Source organism: Zingiber officinale, chromosome 7A, assembly GCF_018446385.1.
Source record: "Zingiber officinale cultivar Zhangliang chromosome 7A, Zo_v1.1, whole genome shotgun sequence".
Classification (NCBI taxonomy): domain Eukaryota; kingdom Viridiplantae; phylum Streptophyta; class Magnoliopsida; order Zingiberales; family Zingiberaceae; genus Zingiber; species Zingiber officinale.
The window spans coordinates 108777361-108789377 of record NC_055998.1 but is presented as its reverse complement, the minus strand read 5'-3'; the positions used below and the strand labels follow the sequence as shown (position 1 = coordinate 108789377).

At 37.7% G+C, this 12017-nt stretch overlaps 1 protein-coding gene across 1 annotated transcript; it reads left to right on the top strand.

Moving 5' to 3' along the window:
• Positions 1 to 1398: 1398 nt before the first annotated feature.
• LOC122001976 (D-tagatose-1,6-bisphosphate aldolase subunit GatY-like) lies at positions 1399 to 4317 on the top strand. The gene is made up of 5 exons (XM_042556974.1): positions 1399 to 1464; positions 1597 to 1785; positions 1866 to 1976; positions 3310 to 3390; positions 3780 to 4317. Exons 2-5 carry the CDS (start codon positions 1612 to 1614, stop codon positions 3957 to 3959), a joined length of 546 nt encoding a protein of 181 aa, XP_042412908.1. The 5' UTR covers positions 1399 to 1464; positions 1597 to 1611; the 3' UTR covers positions 3960 to 4317.
• The last annotated feature ends 7700 nt before the right edge of the window (positions 4318 to 12017 follow it).

Here is a 12017-nt window from a genome sequence, read left to right as displayed (position 1 = left end):
TGCTAGAGACCTGTAGAAACTTGTATGGATCCAAATGTTAAATTAATACCTAAACATGGGAGGCTGCATGTTGATTTAGAAAAGTACAAAAGGCTAAAAGGTTTATAAGAAAAATAACTATTTGAGATTAGTTACTAGAGAGCCCATGTCAATAGGTAGTAGCTAAGAGGATTCTATATTACTTGAAAAGTACTTCAACAAAAGGTATGTTATTTCTTGATTGAGGTTATATTTAGGTCATGCATTGCTCTTATGCAAATTAGCATATTCTCCTCCAAATAGACATTCTACATCTAGTTATCGTGTTTTCTTAGGAGGTAACTTTATTTTTCGGAAGGGTAAAATGCACACAATTACAATAAGGTCAAGTGCAAAAGCAAAATATAGAATCATGGCCGTATCAACATGTGAGCTCTCATGACTTAAATTTGATACCCAAGCTAGGATGTACTCCTACTGAGCTAATGGAGCTTTATTGTAATCATCTAGTTGTGATGCATACATTTGGAATCTTGTCCTTCATAAGGGGATAAAGCATATAGATATTGATTATTAGAAATTTAGAACATCATGCTAACTATTAGTTAGCAAATTCGTTGACCAAATCTTTAAGAGAACATAAAGTTGAACATATTTGAACAAAGTGTTTTTTTACAATGAATTGGAACCAACTTGAAAGGAGTGTTATAGGCAAGAGGTTCATGTGTAAATGTGCAAGCATAGAGGATTTATTTGTAATATTCCATATTTGTCATAATACATATAGAGGTAGAGGGAAACTACCTGGGGTTCTAACAAGGAATATTTTCCCTTTAATCTCAACATATTCCTTGTTTAAATTCAAAAAGATACAAGCAATGAACCAAGTCTGATGCAAAGTGCAAGTTGACAGAATAAAAGATTAACTACATTTAGTCATTAGTTTTCTATTTCTGTACTCTTTGATTCTTGGACCCTTTTGTCTATTCCCGTCGTACTATATCACATTCCAACACTTAGATTTGGTGGAACATTCTTATTGATCACATATAAATTTTTTAGAAATAGTCGTATTCAACACTGATTCACATCTCAGTAACAACTTCATCTTCCATTTATCACCTATTGAGGTCTTAGGATCACTATACTATAACTAGATTTGCAAGTTGACAGAAACTTAACTTTTGGATACTTGTTTCTTCTGCCATTGTTAAGTCACTCATGCTATGTTAGCCAATCTTTTCTGGATCATGTATAGAAAGTTTTACTTCCAGTTATTAATGGACTTAATATTGTACGTCATCGTGCACTAATTACTTTTTGTTGGTATCATAGAATTATTAATTTCTTTTTGATTTTGGAAATTGTTTCTCTTCTTAATTAAGAGAATATCGTTGGCATCACTATGTATTGTGGCAGGTGCCGATTAGTGTTCACTTCGATCATGGGAATTCAAAAGTTGAGGTACTTGAAGCTCTCGATTTGGTAGGTATCAATGAATATTCTCAGTCCATCTGATATATGGCTGTGTCATGCACTTGGAATGTTAATTAAAATCTGTTTCCTAAAGTGAACTAATATCTGTTGCCAAAATTCCAATTATCTGTTATCTTTTAGGGATTCAATTCAGTGATGGTTGATGGTTCACATCTCCCATTTGAAGAGAATATCTCGTACACAAAATTCATATCGACATTGGCACCTGATAAAGGCATTCTTGTTGAAGCTGAACTTGGTCGGTTGTCAGGCACGGAAGATGACATGACAGTTGAAGACTATGAAGCTAGACTTACAGAAGCTAAGCAGGCATGTAACCTCTGCAGGATTTAGATCATCCACGTCTGTCATACTGAAAATCATTTTTATTTTTGGTGTTTCCATTTCAGGCAGAAGAATTTATTGATAAGACAGGAATCGATGCTTTAGCAGTCTGCATTGGTAATGTGCATTGGAAATACCCTTCTAGTGGTCCAAATCTTCGGCTTCAGTTACTAAAGGTAACATATTAATTGATCTTTTTAGCACTATATGCAGCCATACATCAATTGGCAATTTGAAATACTGAATGATTCTGAATGGAAATTGAAAAATCATGCATAAATATGTTATGTAAAAAAAATGATTAACTAGGCTGGGTAGCGTCGAGTCTCGGGTGACCGGCCTGGCTCTACGGAGGTTTTCCACCGGCCACCAGGGTAAATCGGAAAGCACTTGCAGCGGGCGGCCCAAAAGCCCAGCATCCTTAGCTGCAAGTCTTATTTTGAGGAAAAATCTCTACAAATACGCCATAGCTAGGAATCAAACTGTGGGTGCCTGGAAGACAGCTGAGCATCCTTACTGCTGCACAATAGCTCCAGGGGCAATAAATATGTTCTGTAGAATCATGGTTGAGTTGCTCATGTTATATTAATGTCAGAGATTGCATCATTCTGCATAAAATACATTCTTACAACTTTGTACCAAATGCGATAAATTTATTAATTTGTTCTATGTAAGTACTTAATGAGTCTGCATAGAAATTGGAAATTTAATGCATATGTTATGTAGAATCACAGTCGTGACCTGCTCATTTTATATTAATGAGTCCAAGATTGTCATTCTGTATAAATTATTATTCTTGGAATTTGTACCCGATTGAGATGCAAATTTCTTGATTGTTCTATGGTTAAACTGCTTGATTTCCCACAGTTTGTTCACATGTTTCACAATCCTCACATCAAAAGTTTGTGGCCATAAACATGGCTAATACGTTGTCCTTGTTTCTTCACTAAAACAAAGATAGTGAGTAGCAATACTATGGTTTAAAATTCACTTTGATTAGAATGAGTTTGATAGTCCCAAGACAGGCGTGTAGTGGGTTATTGCAAGGTGTTATGAACTGACAAGAAAAATATATCTCACGTTGAATACCCCTTGGACCAAGTTTGAAGTTAATGAAGCTGTACCTGGCTGGTTTCAATTTTTTGAGATGATAACCCCTCACTAATTTCGAAGTTTTTTGGTAAATGAAGCATATTGTCTGATCCTTTTTTCTTCACTCTTTCTGAATGGACAAACTGAACCACAAACTTGTTAATTAACCTGCTGTACTTTCGTTGCCATGCTGTATGTACTATATACTCAATACCTTTGTTGTTTTTGAACTAGAAGAGCTGCTGAAATTTTAGCCACTGTTGGTTTTCCTTGATGATTGTAAGCCTACACTTTGATGTTCCAAAACTGAGTTGCTTGTGTTTAGCTACATTATTTGTCTTACTAAACTAACAGGATATATGTTTTTTTTATGTTCTACACTATTCATACAAATATATTCTTCAATTTTTTTGCTAGGAACTTCGAGCTTTGACTGTGAACAAAGGAGTACATCTAGTTCTTCATGGCGCATCTGGACTTCCTAGTGATCTTGTTAAGGTACACAGTATCATTTAATACTATTATTTTACTTTTACCATTTACCTGTCTCTATTCTTGCACAATAAAAATTGCATGCGCATATGAGAGTTTTTATTTTGCCTTCAAAAGAGCCCATTAAGTAGATACATGCCAAATAGTATCAATCAAAAGACTTGGTGAATCAGAAATCCAATTTGATTTACCTACAGTAGATATATTCAGACTAGTTCATTAGTGATTCAAATGAACTAGAGCAGGATTACGGTTACGTAACTGATGAGATTCTATCCCTGTAGTTGTACTCCTTAGTTTCACCAAATAATGAGCCAAGTAAACTCCAAGCAAATGAAAATACCAAAATCTTAACACCAAATATTACTAATCTCAAATCTAATTTGTTTGAACAGGAGTGCATAGCTCTTGGCGTGAGGAAGTTCAATGTTAATACAGAAGTTCGGAATGCTTACTTGGAGTCTTTGGAGAAGCCTCATAAAGATTTGGTTCATCTAATGGCATCAACCAAGGAAGCAATGAAAGCTGTGGTTGCTGAGAAAATGCACCTCTTTGGTTCCGCTGGAAAAGCATAGGAGTAGCAACAAATATCATTCTCCTCCATTTATGAATTTTGATTTGTAGCCCATTACTTGAGGATTCTTACATGGATGGAGCCGCTCGAAGTCATGTTCTTCAGCATGGCACAATATTTCGACATATTTGGGATAGCTTTCCATGTGACTGTGTTAGACAGGTGTTTTCGTTCATTTGCTTATGATCTATACATTTATAATTCAACATAATTCTCCAAAATTGGAGTGCACATTCTGCTTGGCTGTGATAAATGCCCAATTGTTTTGGTGCAGAGTATGAACAAATAAGAACAATAAGGTCGTACACGTGCATAATGTAGTGACATATTTTGGAGGCTCTCCATTTGTGTTTGAAAAACATGGTTATTGCTCATGGTTCTGACAAGTCGTACACTTGCACACATATTTTGGAGGCTCTCCATTTGTGTTTGCTCAACGTTCTTAGATCATTTTATGCCTCTTGAACATATCCCATATGCTCCTATGCAGGAAATTGACCCCCAATGAAAAAATTTCCTAAGATGAAACTACCTAGTCATCCTCAAATCCATTGGCACACCATATGAGCCCTTTTATCATCCAAGGCATTCCTTTCTTGGGATTCAAACATCATGGGTGGGTCCCAATTGAGCTCACAAATCTCTTACTAGTGCTTCCTATCTCTAGTAAGCCTTTTAGGTCCAAATGTCTTCCTAGTATTTGTCATCCTAGATGGTTTATCTATAGCAAATGAATACCCAGTTTATGGTGGATGGTTAGGCAACTCCCAATTAGAATTAGAATTTTCTTCTCTCCATACATAAAAAAAGATACATCAATAAGTACCCGGTTTGGGTCCGAACAACTCTACAGTGGGGGAAAGAACCGCATAGGTCGGCTTACCAACGTAATACCATGGCATTTTTAGATTTACTGTAGTGGTTGATGAGAAATTTATATGGAATTGGGTTGGTTACCTTAATTGGTTCAAAGAATTAGATATGGGGTTAAAAAAAAAAATACATCAATATTTTTTCTATTATTGATATTATGCATTTATAATGATACTTAATTTGTATCCCTTAATGGATTGTAACATTCATATCAAATTTTCTTGATCATTTTTCAAGGTTGAAGGTGTCAATCCAAACTTTTTGCATTGTCAATCATCCTTCTTCCATGGTTGACTCTCCACATAGACCAATTGCTTAATCACTAACATATTCTATTCAACACCTGACACACTCGAGCGCCCAATTTTTAAAATACAAGGTGATATATTGTGTTTGTTTATTGATATTATGCATATAGTCTTCTTCTTTCTCGAACACAAGGTGAGAACAACATTATTAGTCTCTTTACATAGCATATTAACACCACGTACAAGAACACTACTCATTATCCTTCCTGGCTAAATCTTCCCAAACACAACTAGAAGCGGATAGCCCACTGGCTGTCTCTTCCCAGACACAATATATCCTCATTGATTGTTATCATAAATTCTTGCCAGGCTCAGTGAGCTGGAACCTCTCCGCAATTGCGGCATGTACCGAAGCCCCTTTCTTTCTCAAAGAAGCCCACAAAAGCTGTGTATCTATAGACATGAGATTGCTCCAGATCTTATTTTATTTTATTTTTTGTGCAGAGCACCTTTAACCAAATAGTGATTAATCCTTCCACCTGCAGAGATGTCCAGTCTGATCGCTAACCTATTCTATCCTGTGCCGAAGCTTGTATAAACTTGTATTATAGAAAGCTCTAAAACTCTCAGCCGAGTTGACTCTCTCATACCTCAAGCACAAGTCCCGACATTCATAGCTAACTGATCAATCAGGAGGGCAACACTTGGCTAACGGCTCGATGGTGCTAGAGTACGGTTCAACCGTTGTCTGCTCCTCCGATGCTCGACCTTGAGCCACTAGATTGGCCAATCCTCAGCTTTCTGCGCATGTGGCGGACTAGGGGGTTGGTTCGGTGGCTGACTTAGCCTAATTCAAAGGCCACGTAGTAAGGGCATTGTAATGGGGGTTTATAGTATGGAGTTTATGCTATAAGCCTCCATTATAAACTCCTCCCTCAGTATATGAATGTAGTTTATAATTTTTTCTATAAATTGGTTACAAAATCTTGAGACTTGGTTTATATTTTTTTTTAAAAAAAAAAAAGTTGCAAAGAGGATTTATACTCTTCCTCTTAACGCATGCAAGGGTTCATGGTCCTATTATTTATTTATTTATTTATTTATATTTTTATTAACTATTTATTTATTTATGTTTATCGAATTATTATTTTTTATAGAAAATTAAAATATTAATTAATATTATATATAGTAAATAAAATTATAAATAAAGATAAGTAAAAAATAAAAATAGAAATAAGTAAATTGAGTGAGGTCATAGAAAAGTTGTTGGATAGATTTATTATAATAGAGAAAGGTTTTTAAAAAGAATAAGATTTTTAATTTTTTTATGTGATAGTGATATGATGGAGCATAAAAAGTTTACGACTATAGATACTCTAAGATTAATCAATGATTTTATTCTCGCATATAGAGGCTACTCTTCTCCCTTAAAGTATTTATTTCTTGTTCTTTCTTGTGTATCAGTGAGCCCTCAACTTTCAACTTAAAACTGGCTTAATCGTCAGAGTGGTCACGTGGCCATGCCGACACCCACTGACCCGTATTGATCCGTACTACTTTGACGCTCGACCACCTAGAAGATGACTACAACCGTACAGCTCGGAAAGAAAGGAGAGACGAGGGCCGATCGAGCGCTGAGGAGGACACCATCGGTTCACCTAGAGTTGCAGATTCAGGAATCAGGTCAAAATTGTTGCCACTGTTAGACGAGGCCACTAAGACTGCCTGAAATGAATCACAGTGATGAAACCCATTGAAAAATTAATTACTAAGGCAGATGCAGCGCCTGCAGCTGGTTCGTTTCCTGCAATGAGGATGACTTTTGTTTGACTTGATTAATTAAGATGGCAGAAGCAGGAAAAATCCTTTTCAAAGAATTTATTATATATAAGCCAAAGTACCCCATCTTTGCTAATTAAAAGATTATAATTGAAGTCAGAATGCTGCAAATCTCTACCATGACCAAAATCAGCAATTCACAGTGCATTTCTTCAGTTGATATCACTTTTAATGACATTTGTTCACTTTCAAGGATTCAAACAATCTTAAGAATATGGAACCAGCATTACAACTACGTTGTTAGATATATGGGAATGAAAAAGAGATGGAGAGGAAAAAAAAATCCATTTGAATGAGATTTTAGTTTTATATTAAAACTTTCAAAGTATTTTTATTGGTTTATATTGATTCACAAGTATTGATGTTGTAAATAAATGCATGAGAGAAGCTCTCTCTCTTATGCATGAACCCATATGGAGAGTACAAATCTAGGATCTGGATTACACCAAACCAAATTGATTCATGGATCGGTTGGGATAAAATTTGTCTAGCAAATGAATCAACATTTTACCATATTAATTTTTTTATTTGCTGCTCAAATGTAACAGAAGCATTAATCGATGATTAATGGAGAATTCGTAACTGTCGATTTAAAATGGTCACCATTGATGACCGAGCAGCTGGAGGCAATGAATAACCATTACTCGACCATTCAATACAGCGAAGACATGAAGTGGCAAAAGGTGAAGTACTCGCCCTTAGCCCTCCCCAGGACTTTGGGTTTTTCGGGCCGCGAAAACCGCTTTTTCGCGTCGCGGAAACCACGAAACTCCCTAGCCAACGGATCCGTGCAAAGAGTATAAAACAAAAATTTACATGTACAAGTTTACTAACTAGATCTACACTTAGATCAACATGTTTAGAAGGTTACCCTTGTTGCGTGTCATTTTGCGAATCCCGCTCGTCCAAGGTGCGCCGGATCTCGAGTGTGTTCAAACGTACACACCTCTAGTAGTATCCACACGAACAAGAAGTGTTCTCTAACACTCAATGATGGAGAAGAGAACACCACAAGTGTGCTAGCACTTCTTGATGCTCTCGGATAGGATTGGAAGAAGAAGAAAGGAAAAAGAAGAGAATACACTCCTCTAAAATCTCTATGTGACTTTCACTAACCTTTCTTCTTGGATTAAACTCATTCACCTTTTTCTCCCTTGCTTGAAACTCTCGGCCACAGTAGCAAAGGAGGAGGAAGAGAGCTAAGGAGGAAGAAGCATTCAACACCACCAAATCAATGCCACAAAAATGAAACTCCTTTTCTTTATGTGGCCGGCCACACATGGGTAACTCCCCATTTAATGTGGTCGGCCACATTAAATAGAAAGGAGGCTTGTAACCTCTTGATCTCCCTTGATGATGTGGAGATGATGTGGCAAGGTTAGTCATGCCATGTAGGATGAGTCAACCTTCATGATGTGGCAATACATCAAGTCAAACTTGATGTTTCAACTTCCATTTGGTCAAGTCAAAATTGACCAATTCTCTTCCTTGTTGAGTTAAATCCAACCTTTGATTCAAATCAATTTTAATTTAATGAATCTCAATTCATTAATATAAATTGACCCAATGAATCAACTTTAAATTAGACTCATTCAATAATTGTATCTAATTGAGTCTAACTCAATAAGTCTAATTTCAATTAATCCAATCTTTGGTGCATCATATGAACCTAATTCAATTGGTTCATCATATGAACCTAATCTCCATCCACTTGTTCTTTGTGTGTGACCCAATAGGTTCTTGTAACGTTGGCAATGCCCCTAAACTCATTTAAGAGCATAAGTAATGAGCGGTATCTAGCAACACATCATTACTACCCAAATTACAAGAATGTTGAGATCCAACATCACCTTGTGACTACTAATTGTGACTCCTCACAATATATGACAAGTGTCCTTCTATCCTAGACATCTAGATTGATCAATGTGAGGCATAGACCGTGTCATCCTCTAATCAATCTAAATCTTGAACTCCAAGTAGACTCACTCGATCAAATGAGCTCAATATCTCATATTGACTCATTTGGGCATGGCCATGCACTTCGTGGTCTCACTCTATCAAGAATATCGATGTCACTCCCGTCATATAGGAGGGATAGATCTCATCTACATCACTCACATCCTTTTGCATAATTTGTTACATACCCAGTAATCGCCTTTATAGTCCACCCAGTTACGGGTGACGTTTGACGAAACCAAAGTACATAACTCCTTATGTAGGGAACCATGGTGACTTCAGGTCTAAGGACTAATAGTCATACTAATAGCCACATGAGAAAGTATATGACACTCATATAACAATCCATGATACTTTCTCATGGCGGGTCATTCAGTATACATTCTCCAATGCATACCCATGTGTCAACTTGATATCTCTATATCCATGACTTGTGAGATCAAGTCATCGAGTTGACCTACATGCTAGTCTTATTGCATTAACATTGTCCCTGAATGTTAATACTCGACTAGGAATGATTTAGAATAGTGTTCCCTATATCATCTCACTATCGATTCAACCAATCGATTGATATAGGTAAGAACCTTCTACTCAAGGACGCTATTATACTTAGTTTATTTGGCACCAATACAAGTAAGTATAATAACCAAAAATCAAATACCTTTATTTATATAGAAAATGATACAACAAGTCCATAATACAATCATCAAATGATTGGCTCTAAGGCTCTAGCTAACAATCTCCCACTAGCACTAGTGCCAATCAGTGTAGGCTCTAAGCCCCAATGACCTAGTGTGACCATCATGCTTCCTCTGTGCCAAAGCCTTGGTCAAGGGATCTGTGATGTTAGCCTCTGTGGGCACTCTGCAAATCTTCACATCTCCTCTCTCGATAATCTCTCGAATGAGATGGAAGCGCCGTAGTATGTGTTTGGTCCGCTGGTGTAAGCGAGGTTCCTTCACCTGTGCTATAGCTCCATTGTTGTCACAATAGAGCTCAATAGGGTCAGCAATGCTAGGAACCACCCCAAGTTCAGTGACGAACTTGCAAATCCAAACTGGCTCCTTTGCTGCCTCTAATGAAGCAATATACTCGGCCTCTGTCGTAGAATCAGCTACTGTGTCCTGCTTCGAACTCTTCCAGCTCACAACACCACCATTTATGCAAAACACGAACCCTGACTGTGATCGATAATCATCCTGGTCAGTCTGGAAGCTAGCATCACTGTAACCCTTTACAGCTAGCTCATCATCGCCTCCATATATCAAGAAATATTCTTTAGTCCTTCTTAAGTACTTAAGAATATTCTTGACCGCTATTCAGTGACTTTCACCTGGATCTGACTGGTATCTGCTCGTCATGCTCAAAGCATACGAGACATCAGGTCGAGTACATAGCATGACGTACATGATAGATCCTAAGGCTGAAGCATAAGGGATCTGATCCATGCGGTCTCTCTCCTCTCTAGAAGAGGCGTCTTGAGTCTTCGAAAGACTCACGCCATGTGACATCGGCAGAAATCCCTTCTTGGAGTTCTGCATGGCAAACCGAAGGAGTACCTTGTCAATATATGTACTCTAACTTAGGCCAAGCAATCTCTTAGATCTATCTCTATAGATCTGTATCCCTAGAATGCGGGATGCTTCACCTAAGTCCTTTATTGAGAAACATATCCCTAGCCAAGTCTTGACAGACTGTAGCAAAGGGATGTCTTTCCCAATGAGCAGTATGTCATCCACATACAATATGAGGAAGACAACTATGTCCCCTACAACCTTCTTGTAGACACAAGGTTCATCTTCATTCTTGATGAAACTAAACTGTTTGATTGCATCATCGAATCGAAGATTCCAGCTCCGAGAAACTTGCTTTAGTCCATAAATGGACCTATGCAACTTGCATACTCTGCTAGTATGCTTTGGATCTACTAAACCCTCAGGTTGTATCATGTACACATCCTCGAGTAGGTTTCCATTCAGAAATGCGGTTTTGACATCCATCTGCCAGATCACGTAATTGTGGTAAGCTGCAATAGCAAGCATGATTCCAATGGACTTAAACATCGCTACTAGTGAAAAGGTTTCATCATAGTCAATACCATGAATCTGCTTGAAACCTTTAGCTACCAAGCGACCCTTATAGATAAGTCCATTCATGTCAGTCTTTCTCTTAAAGACCCACTTACACCCTATGGGTTTTACCCCTTCAGGTGTATCAACCAAAGTCCATACTTGGTTGGTGTACATGGATTCCATTTCGGATCTCATGGCTTCTAGCCATTTCTCAGAATCTGGTCTCATCACAGCTTCCTGATAGGTGGTAGGCTCATCCTCTATGAGCACAACGTCATCATGGTCAGACAAGAGAAATGAGTATCTCTCAGGCTGACGACGTACCCTATCAGACCTGCAAAGAGATATGTCTACTTGAACTGGTTGTTGTTCCTCAACTCTTTGTGGAACAACATCATCCACAACACTTTGTGGTTCCAGTTCAACTTCCATCGCGGCTTCAGTGCTAGGATCCGCATCTTGAACTTCTTCAAAATCGAATGTACTCCCACTAGTTTTTCTAGAAACAAAGTCTCTTTCTAGAAAGACTCTAGTCTTTGCCACAACTATCTTGTGCTGACTGGGAATATAGAAGTAATACCCCTTAGTTTCCTTGGGATATCCTATAAAGTAGCATTTGTCGAATTTGGGTCCTAATTTATCTGAGACTTGACGTCTAACATAGGCCTCACATCCCCAAATCCTCATGAAAGACACTTGGGCATCTCTCCCAGTCCATATCCTATATGGTGTCTTTATCACAGCCTTGGATGGAACTCGGTTGAGTATAAAAGCTGTCGTGTCTAGAGCATAGCCCCAAATGAATGTCGGAAGATCTGTGTGACTCATCATAGACCGTACCATATCTAATAAGGTACGATTCCTCCTTTCAGATATACCATTCCACTGTGGTGTTCCAGGAGGAGTGAGTTGGGATAGAATCCCACACTCAGCTAGATAGTCACGAAACTCATAGCTAAGGTATTCTCCACCTCGATCTGATCGAAGTATCTTAATACTTTTGTCAAGCTGGTTCTGTACTTCATTCTTGAATTCTTTGAACTTTTCAAAGGATTCAGACTTATGTATCAT